The sequence below is a fragment of the Enoplosus armatus genome, chromosome 18 (assembly GCF_043641665.1).
Source record: "Enoplosus armatus isolate fEnoArm2 chromosome 18, fEnoArm2.hap1, whole genome shotgun sequence".
Taxonomy (NCBI): Eukaryota; Metazoa; Chordata; class Actinopteri; order Centrarchiformes; family Enoplosidae; genus Enoplosus; species Enoplosus armatus.
Genome location: NC_092197.1, coordinates 3,605,410 through 3,626,637, shown reverse-complemented (window position 1 = coordinate 3,626,637; position 21,228 = coordinate 3,605,410). Strand labels below are relative to the sequence as shown.

Here is a 21,228-nt window from a genome sequence, read left to right as displayed (position 1 = left end):
TTTTTAATCCATTGTTTTTTTTTTTGTCTTTTATGGATTCAACGTCAGACTTTTGACGACTGACGACTGTCTTGTTTGCTTCTCTTTGCTTGTTGTGTGACAGGACTGATGGTCGCCGCTGGTCGTTGGCCTCCCTTCCCTCCTCTGGATATGGAACCAACACACCCAGCTCCACTGTCTCTGTAAGCATCATGCACTCGCATTAGTCTGGCGCAGCTGGCATCAAGACATGTCGCAGGTCAACAAAGTAGTTTGTAGTGTGTACAGACACTGACATGCAAAGAGTGAGCGTATTAAGCCGAGATTTCTTCTTTGTTATTTTAGCCAACCCTCTTAATACAGTAAAGAGTAAATTTACCGGAGACAGTTGTCACTATAATCAACGGCTGCCGGCTTCAACTTTAACTTGCAGCAGGTCGTAACTCTTGCAATTTGAAAATTGAACTCTTTCGAATTGTGATTTCGCTTTAAAAATAATTAATCATTCAACCCTAATTTAATGCTAAAACATGGATGGAAAACAGGGTGGAAAATTGGTCAAATAAAAATCTCTTGAAGTCCCCACGAAGAACAAAGGAGCAAGTGAAGTGAAAATGACTTTAATGTTCAGTATTTGTCGTGGCGGCTGTGTTTACTCGTGCGTCTGCCTCACTGTAGTGACTACAGTTCTTTGAACAAACGCTCGGTGTGAGAAGCAAAAGATTTGTTCTGGAGTAAACATGACAAAAATACACCCCCCATTTCTCTCTCTTATAGTTCCTCTGTCTACATCTCTCTTTCGCTTTCACTCTCACTGAACATAATTGTATTCAAATACATCAGCAAGATCGTTTATAGGAAAAAAACAGACGGAGTCACAGGGCATGCGCATGCAGTACATGTAAACACTAAGGTTTACAGGAATTACAAAGTGTCAGGGGGGGAGTGAGAATTGCTCGTATTGATATTGATTTTGTTTTGTTCAGTATTTGGTCGTCAAGTACATTTCCTGCTATTTACAGCAACTATTGAAGGCAGCATGTCCTTGTTTCTGTGGCGAAATCAGAAACTGAAACATCGTTCGTATTAGAAACAGTTAAAGTCAGTCTCATAGTTGAGTTTTTAAGTTCAGTTTAACATTTTAATTTGTTTAATAAACTGTAAATGTTTTGTCTGGTGCTCACTAATTTGCATTGTTAAACTGATTTCATAATTTGGTCATTTTTCAGTTTAACTTCTCAGACTTTGTCTCACACACATTGTCTCATGTGTTACTATGAGTCCACAGTACACGTGGTTTTATGATACTTTAATGGAATAGTTTGATCGTTTGGGAAATGCTAAGATTAATACCACTCTCATGTCTGTACAGTGAATATGAAGCTGCAGATAACAGCTGGCTAACTTAGCTTAGCATAAAGACTGGAAACAGGGGGAAACAGCTAGCCTGGCTCTGTCCAGCACCTCAACAGCTCACTAAGCAACACGTTTTATCTTGTTACTTGAATCTGTGCAAAACCCAAAACGAAGTTGTGAGCGTTTTTTACCCCCCCCCCCCCATCTTTTTTACCTTGGGAAAGAGCTCGGCTAGCTATTTTCTCTTGGCTGTAGCTTCAAATCTGTGTGTGTTAAGCACAGATATGAGAGTGGTACCAGTCTTCTCATCTAACTCTCGGCTGCAAAGCAAAAAAATGTTCTTCCCAAATATGTCAAACTCTTCCTTAAAATTTGGCTCTTTTCTTGAGGGAAACTGCCAAAACACAGGATCGTCTGTTACCATGTTTTTTTTTTGTTTGTTTGTTTGTTTGTTTTTTTATCCATACAAAAAGAACGCCGTCTCTTTTTTTCTTTTTCTTTTCATGTTGAATATATATGTGTTTCATTTCCAGTCATCCTGTTCATCACAGGAGAAGCTGCACCAGCTGCCCTTCCAGCCTACGCCTGATGAACTGCACTTCCTCTCCAAGCACTTCTGCACTGAGAGTATCTCCGGGGACGAATGTCGCAGGGCGGCGGCCATGCGACCCCGCTCACGCAGTCTCAGGTATGCGTTTACTCCTCGACAAATGAACACGATCTTCTCGTGGTAATGCATACAATCTGTGACGCTCGGGCACTGATTTTAGCTCAATTTATTTTTCAGCCCTGGGAGATCTCCATCTTGTTACGACCATGAGATTATTATGATGAATCACGTCTACAAGGAGCGGTTTCCTAAGGTAAAGGCCCACAATAACTTTACTACGGCCACGTCTGGCCATTAATTATCTTATGCCTTACCAAAGTGACACCTTCCCTTCTTACTGCAGGCCACGGCTCAGATGGAGGAAAGGATTCAGGAGATCATCCGCAGCAACTCTCCAGAGTGCGTCCTCCCTTTGGCAGATGGCGTGCTCGGCTTTGCCCACCACCAGATAATTGAACTGGCCCGTGACTGTCTGGAGAAGAGCCGGCTAGGACTCATCACGTCCAGCTACTTCTGCGAGCTCACTGACAAGCTGGAGAGGCTCGTTCAGGAGGTGAGCACGTCTTCAAAGACAGTACACCAACACACCAATAAATCTCAGAGAATGTTGTGCAAACAGTGTTAATGATGTGCCGCGTTTGACCTTCACAGCAGGAGGACCTCACCCCGGTTTGCGCTTCCCTTGTGTTGCATTACATTTGAGTCACAGAGCTGAGCATTTGATTTTCTGAAAAATAATCATCGAAGGAGTTCAGAAGGTCGTTTAAAACGCTTACCGCTGTTCTGAAGATATTTCCAGAATTTTGCAAGACTCATATAACAACCAATGATTAAAAAAAAAGAGATGTGTCCTTGTTCTTTGTATTTTGTGAAAGAAAAATCAATATATACCAATATAACTGATGATAAAAATGTTTTGTTTTTGGTTCACGTTGTGTGAATTGAGCAAGCATGTGTCATTTGTGGCTACCATCTTTTCTTGGGGAATTGATTAAAAAAAATTTTTTATTGTGCAATAGACTGAATGATTTTTTTCCAGATGGTTAGAAGAAGTCTTTAAGGATTCTGGAAATACCTTCAGGTCAGTTGGTGTTTCTAAATGACCTTCTGGGCTTTTTCAAAGTACTATTTGTGGGGAAAATCTGATGTTTAGCGCTGTGACTCAAACATGGTGGTACGTGCTGCGTTTTTAACTGCACCTGGCTTTGATCTGTCCACGATGACATGTGAAAAACTGAGATCTTGTACGTTTTTTTTTTCTGGTTCTGTGTTAGTCGACTGAGAGATCAGAAAGCGAAGAGGTGAACTTCATCAGAGAGCTGGTGAAGAAGATCCTCATAATCATAGCCCGACCTGCTCGACTGCTGGAATGTCTGGTATGTTTCATATCACTACACATGTACGCATGTATAGCCTGTATATATGTATACTCTTGCTCCTTATTAGCGTGTTGCACATGTTTTGTTTTGTGTTTTTGATTATAATCAAATGAGAATGCTCATGGATGCCTTTTTTCTAAACAGAATATTTTTTAAATATTGAGTGTACTGTACTGTAATGTATTCACTGTGACTTGAGGCTGTTTCCACTGGCTGTTTAAGCCACAAGTCAAACACACACACACACACCGCAAACACAAAGTGTTTACTAATATCAACTTACATGTTGATAATATGTCAGTGTTATGTTCACAGCTTGTTTCCGCTGCCCCCAAGTGGCTAAAAATATATCAGTTATCGCAGGTTTAAATAAAGGAAAGAAAATGTAAGCAGGAAGTAGATCAGAAGTGTAATATTTTATCATGTTTCTTTACACAGCTGTAAAAATGTTAGAGCAGTGTGAAGGCGTATGTCCTTACATTGAGCAGAGCTGCCACTTGATCCCATAGACATCCTGTAATTCACATAAACTATGATAGTCTATTCATCAAAGTTTCAGTGAGTTACCAGTGAGTCTGATCCAGAGTAAAACCACCAAAACACCAGTTCCTGGTACAAAACTTGTTGTTTTCCTCCATTAAACCGCGCGTTATGTCGTCTTCCAACATCATCCATACTCATATCACGTCATATACTGAAGCGTGTCACCCGCTGTGTCTCCAGGAGTTTGACCCAGAGGAGTTTTACCACCTTTTGGAGGCCGCCGAAGGACACGCTAAAGAGGGTCAGGGCATCAAAACGGACATCCCTCGTTACATCATCAGCCAGCTGGGACTCACAAGAGATCCTCTGGAAGGTACAGCAAATGAAATGATATATGATGTTGATAAAATACAAAATACTCTGGTTAGAACTGCTAACGCTCTTCAACAGGACACTCAGATGGCATAATAGAGTGAAATTCATTATAAAATATGGGGGAAAGTGAGGTTATTCCTCTATTAATGCATTCCAGATGTTATTTTTCATTATTGCTGGAGCAGAAAATCATGGTTATCTAGTTTCTTCTTCTTCAGGGTTTGTAAAGAAGAAAAAGGAGTATCTTATCGTATGTGTTTGCGGTGAAGTGTTGAGTATTACAGTTGAATACAGGCCGAGGCTGTGAAGGAATGAAAGAATTGAGTTGTGGAGGGAACTAAAAGACACAGATACTCTGGACTAATGTCCTGTGCTGAACAGACTGTCTTTCTAATGACCCTCTGTCTCTCCAGATTCAGTAACAAACAACATTCATTATGACTAATTAGAAAGGAATGGCCTCCCCACAGACCTTATACAGATCCACGCAGGCTGGCCCATCAGCCAATCTCTCCATTCATTTCCCCCGAGTGTCTCCTGTGCTTCGATTGCCCAGCGCCTTACGTGCCTGAGGCAAACCTACAAGGAAGGACAGATGTTAAATAGCACTGGAAATGTGTTTACAGGCTCTCCAAGGACAAGACAAAACACCCCCGCGTGAAGTCACACACATGGACTTGGTCATGGTCGCACACAAACACACACGCATGCAGGGGAAAAAGAAAAAAAAAGAATATGTAAAAGATGCAAGGTGGTTTATAATGAGCGTTTGTTCTGGAGTGGTGATTTTCAAAATGGGTGGTAGACATGTGTTTGTGTTGCCACAACTGATTTCCGCCTCATTTATTCTCAATTGAGATTATCTTGGAGTCAGCACCTCCAGCCACGTAGGTGAATAAAGGCTAAAGTCTGCTGTTTATTCGTCCTGATTTCTCAGCATTTAGGTTACTTTGTTTTGTTTGTTTTTAAAAACTGCACTGCAGAACACGTTCACAGGCTTCACATGAAGATTCATAACACGCTAAGATTGTTTCATATTTAAACCGCTGCATCTCCGCTTCTTCTCTCTGCAGAAATCGCTCAGCTGACCAGCTGCGACAGCGGGATCGCAGAAACCCCAGAAACAGACGACTCTGTAAGCTCTCAGAAATGGATTATTGTATTGATCCACTCCGTCTTTACTGCAGGCGTGTCAGGCGAAGTACAGATTTCTATCTTTTTGAATTGCTGTATTGTTATTTGTCTCTCTCCGTGCCCTCAGTCTCAGAGCCTCAGCACGTCCTTGCGGTCCCGGCGTAAACCCTGCGAATTGGACTTTGAGATGACAAAACTCATCAGCAATGGTGCCTATGGGTGAGGACATCTTAATCTAATTTCTGATGACAGATGGTTTGTTACAACCACAAGAGTTGTCCTCTTTTCTTTAGTTGTCTCTCTTCCATGTTGTCTTCCTCGTTTCCACTAGGCGTCTGTAACAACTGACAATCAGACAGATTTCACGATCAACCCCAAATTTGACAACTTGTCTTTAAGAGCGGAGCTTTTTGAAGAGCTGACCGGTAAACTGTTTATTCCACAGAGCCGTTTATCTGGTTCGGCACAAGGAAACGAAGCAGCGGTTCGCCATGAAAAAGATCAACAAGCAGAACCTGATTTTGAGGAACCAGATACAACAGGCCTTTGTGGAGAGAGACATCCTCACCTTTGCTGAGAACCCCTTTGTGGTGTCCATGTACTGCTCCTTTGAGACGCGGCGGCACCTGTGCATGGTCATGGAGTATGTGGAAGGTCAGCGGCTAGGTTTTAAAGGGCTGCGGCTGAAAGCAGCAGACACTTTGAACAATGTCTCCTGTGTGTTATCTCAAGCACGTCTGTAACCATCACCGCATTGATCTTCACAGGCGGAGACTGCGCCACCCTTTTGAAGAACATGGGTCCCCTGCCTGTGGATATGGCCAGGATGTACTTTGCGGAGACAGTCCTGGCTCTGGAGTATCTCCACAACTACGGCATCGTCCACAGGGACCTCAAACCAGACAAGTGAGACCTCACACCTGTTAAAGCAGCTATAATTCATATTTTTAGATTAACAATGGTTGCCCATAGTGATGAGAGAATGATCACCCAACTCTGCACTTCATTACAGCTCTGCGGAGCGCTCGTGAGTGTTTTTGTTCGCTCTGATAGCGTCATCTTCAGGCACAGCGGGAGAAATACCCAACAGACAGACACAGTTACGAAGCATTTAGCTGCTAGATATTTCCCTCAGAAGTTGGTGGATGTTGCATGCATCAATGATAATAATCAGAAATTATAACATACCTAAAAATACAACTTTCAAAAAGGAGCCATTATTCTTTTACTGGTGCTTTAAGTAGATTTACCTGAATATGGTTTTACTTTTTTTAAATTTAACTTGTAATGGAGTACTTTTTACAGAAGTAAAGGATCTAAAACTTCTTCCACCACTGTCAGTATTTTATAATACAACAAATACTACGAATGATTTATGAATGAATCACTGTCTGGAAGCCTACCTTTTTGTTTTTTATTTATTGTAAATTTGCCTTTTCCTTCACCCCCCCCCTCCTCCATCACTCTTCCTCACAGTTTGCTGGTTACATCAATGGGACACATTAAGCTGACGGATTTTGGGTTGTCCAAAGTCGGGCTGATGAACATGACCACTAACCTGTACGAGGGACATATAGAGAAAGATGCCAGGGAGTTCTCTGATAAGCAGGCGAGTCTTATTTAATCACAATGATGGACAGTTTCCCACAAACCACCATCATGTTTAGAATATTTATTGTGTTTTTTTCTTCTGTACAGGTTTGTGGAACCCCGGAGTATATCGCACCAGAGGTGATCCTGAGACAAGGCTATGGGAAGCCGGTGGACTGGTGGGCTATGGGCATCATCCTCTACGAGTTCCTCGTGGGCTGCGTGCCTTTTTTTGGAGACACGCCTGAACAGCTGTTCGGGCAGGTCATCAGTGGTCGGTGTTACCTCCCTTTCTTCTCAGATGAAGGTTTCTGTGTTGAGTGCTGCTCAAACCTCCCTGATAGATGTGTTGATCCTCAGTGCAATGCTACCAGCTAGCCTTGGATGCTAATTTAAGACAGTAAATTTAAGATTTTTATGTTCCTCAACCGTTGCGTGTTTCGATTACAGTGCATATCATGAAATTTGCTTTTTGAAAATATAACTGATGACACTGATTTAAGTGTCACAGCATCTGGCGAGTAGATTCTGTAGAGCAGATCCGGAGAAATTCCCAAACCTCATTCAGACATGAATTAAACATTTAAATAGTGACCACATGGAATTACTCGCTGTGCTTATTTCTCAATTTATTGAAGGCTGAGATTTCCCCCGAGGGCCAAAACAGATGGCAGCGAGTGGATTCAGCCTGACTTTAGACCACAAGTGAAGTTTTAATATTATGATGATGTTAACTTTGTTGTCTTGTGGTCTCATGGTGACAGCAGCACAGAGAAAAATCTTAATCTTGAAAACAAGAGCTTTTATCTTGTCAGCGGTGTGTGGCTCAGATGAATTGCATTATTCGGAGTTGTTGGATAACAGCCGCTGTCTGTGGCATGGAAATGAATGGCGTGCCACGACTGATTTGGTATGCTCTCAATCAAACTGTACCGAGCCTCTGAGAGTGACTGTTAATTAAAGGGGCCTGAACACGCTGAATGCATGCCACCGTGGCCTCAGGCCGTACATACATATTCATAGCTCCCCTCCCAAATTTGATTAAAATGGGGGACAAACTGTGCACAGAGCAGACAATCAGCATGGCACAGACAGGCTTTGCTCCCTTTATCCATGAGGCTTTTCACTGAAAGCTGGAGCACATGTAAATCGTCTCATTCAGCATTATGCTTACACCTCAGAACTAACTTTGTTTTGTCTGACTTTGCTGGTGAAGCTATTTTTAAAGGAGCTTCAGAGAAGAGAGTTAAAAATATCTATTTTAGTGGGTCACAATTAGGCGAAAGCATGGGGGTACAAAACTCAGTCTCATGGTAGCTCACATATGGACACTTTCAGCATTTACAAATCCACAGCTTGCTGGAAACCAGTAAGATACGTGGCACTTTTTTACCACACGACACATTTTGATATCGACATTTGTCTGCTTTTGCTAGCTAGCACGACAAATGGAGTTCTAGTGATGAATGGCAGCTAGTAGCAGTGGTAATGCTAACCGTTAGCTCTTTAGGTAGTGAGAAATAATCTGTGTGTGTCCCACGACATGAACAGGCGGCGTGGGTTAAAAGCACAGACGCTGTTACCATTTTTTAAAAAAGTTAGGATATATGAAACTCCTGCTGTTTACCTGCTGTACATGTTACAAATATAATATTCTGGATATAACAATTGTCTTGCATGTCTGAAAATCCTGCTGTTTATTGTCAAAATATACCAGACACTCACATACAACATGCGCTCATGCATTTTCCTTTAAAAGCCATCGGTTTGCATCTCTGTCAGCAGTCATCAAGTCACGCACTGACACTCCAAACTCGCATAAATCACCAGACTTGTTTACAGAGTCTGAAAACCGTTTGCAATATTTATTTAAAAGCCAGAAAAATGCAAAACAGGAGTTTGTGTGCAAACCTTTTATTAAAATCCAGCGCTCTGACCAGATCACTAAACGCAAACAACTGTTTATGCACTCTGAACTAACAGGATGTTTCCCTCTCAGGATATTGGACCATTAAGTTTGCAATTCGTGCAGTTTAAGGCATTAAAGCAACTTCTCATGTTGATCTCCTCGTTTCTTTTACTCCCTGTGTTGCAATGATGTTGCCCTTAACACATCTGTTTATTATCTGAGCAAACCCTGATGTTTTCTAGCTCCTTAACTTACTTCATATGACAGCCACTGAGCCTCCAGGGCTTCTCGCATGTGGAGTATTTTTGATTCAAACTGATTGTGTGTTTCCAGACGAGATCAACTGGCCTGATGGAGAGGATGCTCCTCCCCCCGACGCTCAGGAGCTCATCACCTTGCTGCTCAGGCAGAATCCTCTGGAGAGGATGGGCGCAGGTACGAACGCAAAGTGAAAATGTGGCACGGCCAGTAACTCGGTCACACCGGCACAGCAGGCGGCCATAAATTCTCATGTGACCATCGGTGCCGCCTCAGCACGGCTCATTATTCCAAGTCGCCGGGGAAGAAATTGAGGTCATCCAGCAGCAGAGCAGTTTATCCTGTGGCCTCTTCACCTCTTCCCTTTGATCAATTGCAATTATTTCCTTGCTAGTCCATGAATCTAGTTCCACGCATGATCAGGCACTAAGAGTGTGTAGATCTGCGGACTGTGAAAGTGACCGTGACCTGCCACAAAGGCTTTTAATCAGAGGGGACGCATGTAGCCGGTTCAGTCCGGGGACAGCTGGACCTCCTCGTTCATCTAGATCTCCCCTCGCCAGGCTGCCGTTCACAAACGCTCCTGCTATTTCACGGAAAGGTCACAGGCAGGAAACTGTGCTGCATAATTTATGGTCATGATATCGGTTTGGCCTGCAGCCACTAGGGAAGAGGAAAACACAGCGTAAGCGTTTCTTCACCTCCCGTGTCTAACTGAGGCGTTCATTGTCGCTGCCCAGTGGGTTTTTTTTCTGAAGCCATTTGTCCTGAACGTTTTACTCAAACCAGTTATTTATTCCATCTGCAGGTGGAGCAGCGGAAGTGAAGCAGCATCAGTTTTTCCACAACCTGGACTGGAACAGCCTGCTGAGGCAGAAGGCCGAGTTCATTCCTCAGCTGGAGTCTGAAGATGACACCAGCTACTTCGACAGTGAGTTACCGAAAAATATTTTTAAAAATCTGCTTAGAAATCATAGAAAAGATACGGTTCAGATAACTAGCCTCACAATCTGATCAGACTTGAATTTCTCGACCTTCAGGGGGGGGCAGCCCTAAATAAAACCAACTGTTTATCCAATAAAAAGCATCTGAAATCTAAACCTCTCGTCCTTCCCAGCTCGCTCTGAGAGATACCATCACCTGGAGACAGAGGAAGAGGACACAAACGATGAAGACTTCAACGTGGAGCTGCGGCAGTTCTCCTCGTGTTCTCACAGATTCTCTAAGGTGTGTCCTTAATCTCAAATGCCTCAGACTAACACATGCGCATCATCGTTACTGCCAAAGATGTTAGTAATGTAAATGAGTTAATGCCCTCTTCTGTCCTGCTCCTCTTCTCATGGGAAACAAAGCTATGAGCACTTTGGTATTTCATATGGAAATGTGTGTCCCCCACCGCTCTCCTTTACCTCTACAGTATTAAACGTAGATTTCGGCTTTGCATATATTTTCCGCTCGCAAATAAGATCTTCTTTTTCTTTTTTTTCTCTTTTGGTAATGTGGAACACAATACACAATACAGTCATACAAGCTGGGAGTCATTGTTGTGCTGCATTGCAGTATGCTCCCCGCTCACATCAAAACAAAGCATTACAGCGTCTCAGAAAGCAGCGGGGCGTCTCAGAGGAAGTGTTGAGCTTCACTGAACCTTTCCCTCAGCTGCACCTAAACTCCACGCTTGTAAGACACGATGAAGTCTGCATTAGCACAGGCAGCACGGTGTTTCTGGTCTCCTCTTAATTGCAAATGTTAAAATGTCACAGTGATTGTTTCCGTGACTTGAACCTGTCAATGTGCGTTTTTTTAAACAGAATTTAGCATTTTAAAGCCTGCTTGTAGTGAATCGTTGTCTCTGTGCGGCTGTCAGGTTTACAGCAGCCTGGATTTGTCCCGTGGGCACCTGGAGGAGAAAGGAGAGACGGAGGGGAAGAAGAGTGAGAGCCCACTGACTGTCGACTCTCTCAGCTGGACGCCAGACTTTGCTGAAATGTACGCTGGCCTCCATCCAACATTACAACTCGAGCTCATTAAGTTTCTGCACACATGATGCGTATAATAGTAATATGGAGCGGAGAATGAATGTGCAGTTCAGCTTTTTTCGCTCAAGTATTAGAAGCTTAAGCTTATTATGTTTACCCTTAATACTTAAAACATTACCCTTACTAACCCTAACCAGAAATAACATGTTAAGATGGAAATAACGTTTTACTTGCAGACAGAAATAGTAACAGAATGTTTAGAAGAAGAATTCAGATCTTTTACTTAAGTCAAAGTACAAATATATGAATGCAAAAATACTCAGGCAAAACTCCTGCATTCAAAATCCTACTCACACTTATCATCAGCAAAATGTATCAGAAGTAAAAGTACTAGCTCTGCAGAGAAATTAGTTATTATGTGTATATTATTTGATTATTAATAGTGAGGAATCAATATTGATGTAAGCAGCATTTTACTGTTGTAGCAGCTGGAGGTGGAGCTAGTTTTATCTACTTTATATATAGTGAGGTTAGGTATGTTGTCCAGTGGTTCCCAACCTAGGAGTTGGGCCCCTCCAAGGGCTCATAAGATAAATCTTCGGGGTCCTGAGAAAAATCTACTACTACTAAAGTTAGTTTTAATGACTTTTCTCTAGTATTTCCTTGCTGATTATTATAGTTATTATTATTTGACTTCTTGGGGCCTCAAACAGTTATTTGAATTTAACCATCTGAGAAGGGAGTGGAAATACTCAAGTTAAGTACAAGTACCTCAAAATTGCACTTGAGTGAATACACTTAGCGATTTCCCACCTCTGTGCACATTTAATAATGCCAAGTTTTAGTAAGACAAATAGAAAAATAAACACTTTATATCTGACTTCTGCAATAAAACGCTAAAAGGAGGCAACTCATGTAAAAAACATTAAGATATACAGCATATTCCAGCTCTTAAAGGGAGACTTGTGTTCATCTCATGAGGCTCTGTTCCCTCCTTCCACCAGGCCGTCGCTGTCCCACTCGACAGACACAGACAGTGCGAATCAGGGCCCTCCCCCCAACATGCTACCAAAGTTTGCCATCTCAGCAGAGAGCGAAGGAGACGAGACCTCAGGCCTCGGGGACCCCAGCAAGGCCTCCTTCTCCATCCCGCGGGATGAGCCTGACGCCACCACCCCAGGCAGCACCCACAGTGGAGCCACGCTCTCTGGTACGACATGACTCGGTCTAGAAACATATATTCTCGCTTGTTTGTAGCTTATTCTGTTCCACGTGAGGAACTAGTACAGATGATAATGTGTATATCGATGACCTTCAGGTATTTGTTTGTTGTATTTTGACTATATGTTGGTCAAACTACTAGTTCAATGTCCCACTAACCAATTTTTAAAGGAAGTAGTTTGACATTTTGGGGAATAGACTTATTTGCTTTCTTGCCAAGAGATGAGAAGATAGTTACCACTCTATCTATACACTAAATATTAAGCTATAGTCTTTAAATATATGATTCCAAAAGTCCATAATTAAAGTTAAAAGCACTTGTTTCTCAGTTTTTAATGCAATTACAAAACTCAGGAAGTAATTATGTTTCATTCACTTCTTCATTTCTAATTATTTGTAATTATTATTTCAGTTGTTATTGTGATTTTGATGTATGCCTGCACTTTTATGTTTTGTATATTTTTTACGCTTTGGTAAAAAAAAAAAAAAAAATCAAGTAGTGCACTTTAGAGGCTAACTGTTTCCGGTCTTTGTGCTAAGCTAGGCTAACTGGCAGCTGGCTGTAGCGTCATATTTAACAGACAGACATGAGAGTCGTATATAACCCTCTGCAAGAACGCAAATTTTCCAAAATGTCAGACTTTTGTTTAAACATTTTAAAAAGTCAAATTCAGATGTCATCAAGCGTTCAGTATAAGTGTGTGCTTCATTCCACGCTCATCTGTCGTAATGATTAGGAAGCTTCTCCGAACATCTGGACCAGTTGACGCCCAGAGGTGAGGGGTTGGAGAGCCCCGACAGCACCAGTCATGCCTCCGCAGACCAGGCGTCTCAGAGCAGCTCTCTGCGTCCTGAGAGTGCTGCAGAGAAGACCGGAGCTGTGGCTAAAGTCCCGAAGTCTGTCTCCACCGGCGCCCTGTCCCTCATGATCCCTGGGGGTAAGTGGCAGAGCGCGCACCGACATGCACAAAGATGCTCACCTCCTCCAAAAAGTACGATCTCGTAGAGGGTTGAAGTACGTCTGAGCGATAACGTGTCAAGAATTACAATAAGAGCAACAGACTTTGAACAAATAATGTGAAAGAGATGAAAGCACGCTATAGATCTGTGCGAAATTGGCCCAGCGTGACACCCGCTGTGAGTTCCATTTTACAGAGTGGTTGCGGGCAAGTAGCCGAGTACAAGCCGCTAACAAGGAAAGTAAGTAGGCAGGGCGGGAGCAAGAGGTCTTCACTGCTGCGAGAGAGAGAAAATCCCATTAGTTTCACCCACAGCAGGAGCAGAAAGAGCCAGGCTCGTGAGCTTTACAGCAACAACTCACTACTGACTCAAGGGCCAGTCAAAGTCTCATTGATTAAATAAAAGAATCTGCTCAGGTGCTGATTATCCCTGATTTTTTTCCAGATATCTTCGGGGTGTCTCCGCTGGCCAGCCCCCTATCTCCTTACTCCCTCTCCTCAGACCCGTCTTCAAGGGACTCCTCCCCAAGCCGAGACTCCTCCCTCTGCACCGCCAACCCACGGCAGCCCGTCGTCATCCACAGCTCGGGGAAGAAGTTTGGCTTCACGCTGAGGGCGATCCGGGTGTACGCTTGTGACGGTGACATCTACACCGTCTACCACATGGTCTGGGTGAGGACTACGTCAGACATATCGCGATCAGTTATAAGTCGTAAACTTGTGAGGGTGCTGTCACGCTTCACTGCGTTTAGTTTGGAAAGCTGTCAAATCGCATTCTTGGTGATGATTTCTCTTCACCTGCCCAGGGACTACAGATGGAAATTAGCTAGTAGCTAAATCTGGTACAAATGTTTTCAGCTCTTTTTTTTTTTTTTTTTTTTTAGCGTTAAAAAACAGTTAAACGTAATACAAAGAGCTGTAAAGAAAAATATATGATGATAATAACAATAAACGATATCTTGTGTCTGTTAATCAAGAATGTTGAAGACGCCGGGCCTGCACACAAGGCAGGACTCAAAGCTGGAGACCTCATCACTCATGTGAACGGAGAACCAGTTCATGGTCTGGTCCACACTGAAGTGGTGGAGCTGCTGCTGAAGGTAAATGAGAATGTAGGTTTATCTTTAAACTGCGGCTGTTTGAAATCTACTACAGCTCAGGTTAATCATGATATTCTTCATGCTGCTTGGAAGAATTTATAATTTAGTATAAATTAATTGAATTACAACAACTTAAATTAACTTGAGGACCAATGGCCAATACTGATCAAGCTGGCAAAATAACAACAGCTAATCCAATTCTCGTGTCGGACTCTCGTGAGTAATAGTATTAATATTAAAAGCTACTATACCATACACAATGTTAACACAGATCTAACCCTGACTGCAATCACAAATCAAGTAGAACAAACTGACTTTAACAACAAATATAAACAGTAATTTAGGAATAAATAAACAAGTGTTGTGCTTCTTTTTCAGAGTGGTAGCAAAGTGGCCATATCCACAACCCCCTTTGAAAACACTTCAATAAAAACTGGTCCAGCCAGGAGGAACAGCTATCGGAGCAAGATGGTCCGATGTGCCAAAAAGCCCAAGAAGGAGAAGACACCAGAAAGGTACAAATCTTCCACAGGTGTAAAGGATTTCAATATGTTTTTACCAAATGTAGCGTACGTGTTCGATGAACGCCGTAAACTGTGTGTTAAATGTTAAAGTGACAACTTCAGCAGATCATTTATTAGTCATTATTATCATCTATAACTGTGTGGTTGTTTTGTTTTATAAAGGCTTTAAAAAATAGGGAGTTTAAATTTCTTTTTCTTTTTGTGCTTTTTTCCAGACGACGCTCCCTTTTCAGACGTTTCGCCATGCAGCCGTCTCCTCTCCTGCACACCAGTCGCAGTTTCTCCTCTCTGAACCACTCCCTGTCCTCCGGTGAGAGTCTCCCTGGCTCCCCTACCCACAGTCTCTCCCCTCGTTCCCCTACTGCCGCCCTCCGCCCCACACCAGATTTCACCCAGTCAGGTGGCAATTTTAACTTATTTTGACTGTAGCTTAATTGTCATTCAGACATTTTACTGTTTATTTCCATTTCATATATTTATATACTGATTTCCATTCTTTTGTCCTTTTTGACTTCCAGGTGGAAACTCCTCTCAGAGCAGCTCTCCCAGCTCCAGCGCTCCAAACTCCCCTGCAGGCTCGGGCCACATCCGTCCCAGCACTCTCCATGGCCTTGGCCCCAAACTGCCGGGTCAAAGGCTCCGTCAGGGGCGCCGCAAGTCAGCCGGCAGCATTCCCCTCTCTCCTCTGGCTCGCACACCTTCACCTACCCCCCAGCCAACATCTCCTCAGCGCTCACCCTCTCCCCTTCTTAGCGGGCATTCAGTTGCCATTTCCAAGACAACCCAAGCCTTCCCAGCCAAGATACATTCCCCACCCACAATTGTACGCCACATTGTGCGCCCCAAAAGCGCTGAGCCACCTCGCTCACCACTCCTAAAGCGTGTCCAGTCTGAGGAGAAGCTGTCCCCCTCTTACACAGGGGATAAGAAGCACCTGTGTCCCAGAAAACACAGCCTGGAAGTGACCCAAGAGGAGGTGCAGGATGAGGAACTGAGGCCTGGGGAGCGCGATTACACCATCCTGCAGAGTGTGGAAGAAACAGCCTGCGAGCCACCGGCAATCACCCGCGTACGACCCGTCGAGCAGGGCTGCTTAAAGAGGCCCGTCAGTCGAAAGATGGGCCGGCAGGAATCTGTTGAGGAGCTCGACAAGGAAAAGCTGAAGTCCAAGGTGGTTGTGAAGAGACAGGACTGGTCAGAGCGGAGGGAGTCTCTACAGAAGCAAGATGCCCTGCGTGACTCTGACTCATCCCCCTTGTGTGGTGATGACAGGGATGAAAGTTTTCTGGCCAGGAGCCAAAACAAAAGCAGCCCGGACTCCGGACCCGTGGAGGCCAAAGCTGCAAGCACAACCCTTAAAGATGTGCTGTATAAGAAACTCAACACGCGTGTCTCTGAGGGCATCGCTGACACATCCGGTGGCAGCGGTGACAGTGAAGGAGGACTCAGATCAACTCTCTGCTCTATTCACCCGGAGTGGCAGCACTCCAGACAGGGTAAAGACAATATGAAGCCGGACAGACTGGACTTCAAAGCTCCCAACATCGAGTTCACCAGGAAGAGGCTGTCGTTTGAGGAACGAGAAGACTGCATGTGCCGGTTGTCTTCCGGCATCCATGAGAACCTGCACTTTGGCTCCCCCAGGTCTAAGAGCCTCCAGCTGGACACGGCCATGTCCCATGACCACATGAAGGCAGGACTGGGAAGTGTTCACTCCAGCCCTGAAGGTCTGGCCCCCAAGCTATTCTGCAGCAGAGGAGAGAGCGCTGTGGAAAAGCTCCAGCTCATCTCCTCTGCAGAGTCTTCACTGCGAAAGACGTCATCTGAATATAAACTTGAAGGACGCCACGTCTCCTCTCTCAAACCTCTGGAGGGCACTCTGGATATCGGTCTGCTCTCGGGGCCCAGAGTCTCCAAAACAGAAACCTGTTTATCCAAAATGGCTGACAACACAAGCGACGCTGTTTCTGTGAGCCCTCCAATTTGGCTCCAGACCCCTCACGAGAGACAGATAACCATCCCCCAGCTGAAAACTTCAGACAAGCTGAAGAGCCCCCTGACTTGTTCCCCTGAAGCTGTTTCTTCTCTAAATAACATCGTTGCCTCCAAAGATCAGTCACATAATGCAGCCGCAGACGTGAAAATCAGCCCAAGTGGTGAGAAAACACAGGATAGACATAGTGAATCACTGAAGGCTCAAACCAGCAAAGTGGAGGTCTCAACCTTTATTGTGAAACAAGAGAGCAGGACAGGTATGAAGTCAAGTTCATCACTGGCTCATGAACATAGAGGCCCTCGACACAGCTCCCACTTCTCCTCCTGTGGAAAAACACCCTCCATACGGGAAGTCAGCAATGAAGATCAGGAGGACGAAGTGGAGCTGCAGGAAGTCACGCCGCACACTACATCTCAAAATACTGACAGCTCCAAGACAGTAGTCTCTTTGACTTCAGCCAAGCTGGACATAAAAACTGCGGAGACTCCGGCTACAGCTGCCAGTGATCCATTACCTGTGAGGCAGAGTCTGAACTGTGGTGTGGATACCGGTCTGCGTCAGAGCTGTGAGAAAAAAACAGCTACTGCACAGAAGTCAAACATGACCTCTGTTTCTAAGGTGACTGCGCAGAACAACACTGCATCTGTACGCCTTCCAGAGAATGTGCTTTCAAAACGGCAGCCGTTGAACATCTGCTCTTCTAATGCAGAACCTCAGGTTTCTATCGCAACATCAGCATCTCGTTCCGCACCTGAAGATAAAACCTGCAGTTTCAAATCCAAAGGTCAGGACTGCTCGGAGAGGTCCGTCAGCAAGGACAGCGCACAATCTAGCAGATCAGCTGTGAAAGTGGTCGTTGATGCAGGCGGTTCGGGCTCTAAGAAAGAAATCAACAAATGTGTCACAGTTTCAAAACTGGAGGCAAACCCAAAAGTGGAGCAGAAGAGAGAAGTTTCTGCAGTAAATATGGTCACCTCAATAAATAATGTTACAGAAGTCACACTAAGCGTGACTAAAAAGGATAAAACTGTGTCTGCTGGTGCAGTAGAGAGTTGTAGCATACTGCTGCAGAAAAAAGAGGATCCCTTATCACCAAAGACAAAGAATAGAGGCAACGTGAAAGATTCAGAGCAGCTATCAAAAAACTACCCAGCTGAAAAAGCACAACACAAATCATCTGATTCAGAATATTGCACCTCTAAAAAAGAACCTGTTCTCAGTGGGAAAGAAAAGGCCGTGGTCCCTCCAGCAAAACAGAAATGTTCAGCGTCAGCAACTGCAAACGAAAATGTTTGGAGTCCCAAAAGTGAGTCCCGGCCTGACCCACAACCTGTAGCACACAGCGCCGCGAAGACGGAGACAAAAACACTTGATGTGAAATCCCACAGTGCAGCTCCTCCTGGGCCAGCAGGCAGGGGCAGTCCAAATTCAAAACAGAGAGATCTGTCTAAAGAATCTGCGCTCTCGAACATTCAAGTGACCCGTGACTCCAAACGGAAAGAAACCTCGTTGCCATCCGCAGGAGTTGACGTAAAGCGGGAGGAACTGGTGGCGCATGACGTGAAGCAAAGAGAGACCCAGCCCAAGATCTCTGTAGCAACCTCAGCTCATATAGTAGAAGAAAACACCGACTCGAAGCCAAAATCTCTCCCTCTAAAGACTTCTGTAGCTCCAACACTAGTTGTTAAACAAACTCTTGATGGCAAGCATAAAGACCTCCCACCCAAAAACCAAGTCGTTAAAAACCATCATGACTCGAAACCAAAACACGTTGCTTCGCCTCTCACTGCACCTCAGCTGCAGTCAGACCTCCCCTCCCAGCCCGATCCCCCACCAGTGCTGCCGAAATCTGCAGCGAAAAAAGAAACGCATTCACAGAGCGGCGGATCTGTCTCAGGCCGGACCTCCGGCTGCGCGCCCCAGGAGACTGCAGCCAAGGCGTCCAAGGAAGGCCCCAAACCGGACGGTCACAAGGGCCCAGAGACCAGGATCACCACGCCGGACAAACAGGCGTCGTCTAGCAAGAAGGAGCAGGCTGAGAGGAAGAAACCCGTTCAAGAGGTCTCGTCCGCACAGAAAAACGCGAAAAGAGACGCATCCAGAGCTTCTCCCTCTGCACTGAAAGACGGTTCAGACAGAGACGCTGGCAGGTGCAAGCAGCAGAAGGAGTCGCCTCGTAGCTCCAGCAACAAAAAGTAAAGAAGAAGGAAGCGAAAACGGCAGCCGACACCGTCGCTTCAGAGACTCCAGATGTAATAAAATGTTCAAAATGGTTTGTGCAAAACATCATCATGCCTTCTTTTTGTTTTTGTTTGAGGACCGGGCAAGCTGTTACCTGCTGATAGAGAGGTGTGTGTGTGTGTGTGTGTGTGTGTGTGTGTGTGTGTGTGTGTGTGTGTGTGTTAAATAAGCTGACATATGACAACACCTGTAAATGTTTCTAGGTCTGAATGTAGGCAATCATTTGCTGATATTTTCGGATGTTTTACTTTTTACATCATGTGAATGTTCGGACGTTTTGTTTCTGTTTTATCGCAGAATGCTTTTGTGCAATCAGTGTGTCGGGGGGGTGGGGGGGGGGGGGGGCAGGAGGGAGTAGCCTTACAAAGGTTGTGATGTACTGTAGAGTCAGTGCCATAAATGATTTTGAATTGCACTCTTACTTGTAGACTCGGAGGACCTGAAGTCTTTTTAATGCAGTAGGCCGCACAGTTTAGCCGTTGTATCACGATTGTTTCTGTTCGGTAAAATCAGATTCTTTTTTTATTTGGGGTTTTGTGCAGTGGTACACAGAGGGAACGCACGACGTCCTGTGCTTTTCACCTAAAACTTTAAAATAGATATCATCTCACGGTTCTAGAAATCCTAAATTAGTGAAGGGGCCTTAGAATTATGGGAAATAAAACTTGCTGTTCTTAGCAAGGTGTGGTGTTTATTCACATTCCTCTGACATCTGTACATATATATTTTTTTTTTTTTATGCAATAGGGTGTAAATATGATAACACTGTAAAACGGGGATACATGGGCTTACATGATTGTCGTCTGTATTATATGTATAGATTTTGTTTGAGTACCATGTTCTGCTTGATAACTCCGTGGTCTAACGTAAGCTACCGTGATGTATCTCGTCGAGGGCGTCCTCTTCTTTCACATGTTTTCACATGTTCCAAAATGAACTTGAAGAGAGAGACGGAGAGGAAAAGGCATGGGGGGGGGGGTAACTGGGCTGTTTCTGAAAATGTAGCATTATATAACAAAACTGTGAGGGCTGTCAGCTTTCCCAAGAATGTCTTTATTGTGGATGATGTAACTGCTGGCTGACTACGGCTTAAAATATGAAATATTGTGTTTGATTAATGAGTTGAAGTCTGCATAAGTTTGCCAGTAAGGCCGTGGGCATCATCGCCGGTATTGTCCACGTCGGAGCAGAGTCATATAAGGTCCGACCGTGTTCGCATTCGAGCTCGCTGGCGGGGTTTCAGAGGGTTTCGGCGTCGCTCGAAGGACTCTTCATCCTGAGCAGCAGCTGGTTTAAAGATTTTATACAAGGAATCCTGAGTATTCGCATAGCATAGTTCGTGTCCACGACATACATTTGATGTTAACGTTCAGATACTTGGTACTACACATATAGGCTGCCATATATCCGCGTTCACTTTCTGCAATTTACTGTCACACAAACACGTGTTTCTATACTGTAGATGCCTTTTTTAAATTGCAAACCCTAAGTGACGACCAGAAAGTAGTAGTACTAAGTATGAAACGCAGTATTCGCTCTGTCAAAACAATAACCTTGTCTACTACATATACTCCACGTCGACGAGTCAAACAGAAAAGACGCAGAATTCAGTTTCTCTTTATCCAAGAACGAGACGGAAACACGTGAGATTGACTGCAGAGATTTTAATGTTAAAAGAATCTGATGTTTACTTGCATTAGATATTGTAAATGTGTCGCTAATGTATCGTGAGAGAACAAATGCACCTTAATGTTTGCTAATATTCAGTTCAAAGGGTGAGGAGAAGATTAAAACTGGAACTGAAAATGGTTTATGACCCCCAAAACTCGTCCTGACTTCAGATTTAAATGAATCACTGAATTTTATTTGAACAATTGAACTTTTTTTTTTTTTCTTTCCTGTGACGACTGACATTTAAATCCTCAAAGCACATTCAATGTTTGTTTACAAAGCATCATGGATGTATATTTTGTATATTGTTGATTTGCCAAATCTATGTTCTGTGTCACAGATAATGTTGTTTATAGTAGTGTGAGACTTTGCTCCCTTTCCACCAGGATGTTTAATAAGAACATTTGTTTGTGCAGTAATCAATGTCTTCTTCATGTCAGGTTCTTCTTCGTCTGCTTGTCTTT

The 21,228-nt window shown here is 44.0% G+C and overlaps 1 protein-coding gene across 1 annotated transcript in view; it reads left to right on the top strand.

Moving 5' to 3' along the window:
• The window catches only part of mast4 (microtubule associated serine/threonine kinase family member 4), an 83,902-nt gene extending 64,708 nt beyond the window's left edge, over positions 1 to 19,194 (top strand). The window contains exons 9-32 of the mRNA XM_070924570.1: positions 104 to 182; positions 1,869 to 2,023; positions 2,123 to 2,198; positions 2,289 to 2,498; positions 3,220 to 3,321; positions 4,048 to 4,180; positions 5,041 to 5,073; positions 5,256 to 5,317; positions 5,444 to 5,535; positions 5,762 to 5,970; positions 6,084 to 6,222; positions 6,793 to 6,925; positions 7,015 to 7,180; positions 9,149 to 9,250; positions 9,882 to 10,004; positions 10,191 to 10,300; positions 10,941 to 11,062; positions 12,057 to 12,262; positions 13,011 to 13,211; positions 13,678 to 13,904; positions 14,210 to 14,332; positions 14,711 to 14,847; positions 15,072 to 15,256; positions 15,375 to 19,194. Of these exons, the coding sequence (XP_070780671.1) occupies positions 104 to 182; positions 1,869 to 2,023; positions 2,123 to 2,198; positions 2,289 to 2,498; positions 3,220 to 3,321; positions 4,048 to 4,180; positions 5,041 to 5,073; positions 5,256 to 5,317; positions 5,444 to 5,535; positions 5,762 to 5,970; positions 6,084 to 6,222; positions 6,793 to 6,925; positions 7,015 to 7,180; positions 9,149 to 9,250; positions 9,882 to 10,004; positions 10,191 to 10,300; positions 10,941 to 11,062; positions 12,057 to 12,262; positions 13,011 to 13,211; positions 13,678 to 13,904; positions 14,210 to 14,332; positions 14,711 to 14,847; positions 15,072 to 15,256; positions 15,375 to 19,051 (6,802 nt within the window). The 3' untranslated portion in view covers positions 19,052 to 19,194. The remainder of the gene's footprint in view (positions 1 to 103; positions 183 to 1,868; positions 2,024 to 2,122; positions 2,199 to 2,288; positions 2,499 to 3,219; positions 3,322 to 4,047; positions 4,181 to 5,040; positions 5,074 to 5,255; positions 5,318 to 5,443; positions 5,536 to 5,761; positions 5,971 to 6,083; positions 6,223 to 6,792; positions 6,926 to 7,014; positions 7,181 to 9,148; positions 9,251 to 9,881; positions 10,005 to 10,190; positions 10,301 to 10,940; positions 11,063 to 12,056; positions 12,263 to 13,010; positions 13,212 to 13,677; positions 13,905 to 14,209; positions 14,333 to 14,710; positions 14,848 to 15,071; positions 15,257 to 15,374) is intronic.
• The last annotated feature ends 2,034 nt before the right edge of the window (positions 19,195 to 21,228 follow it).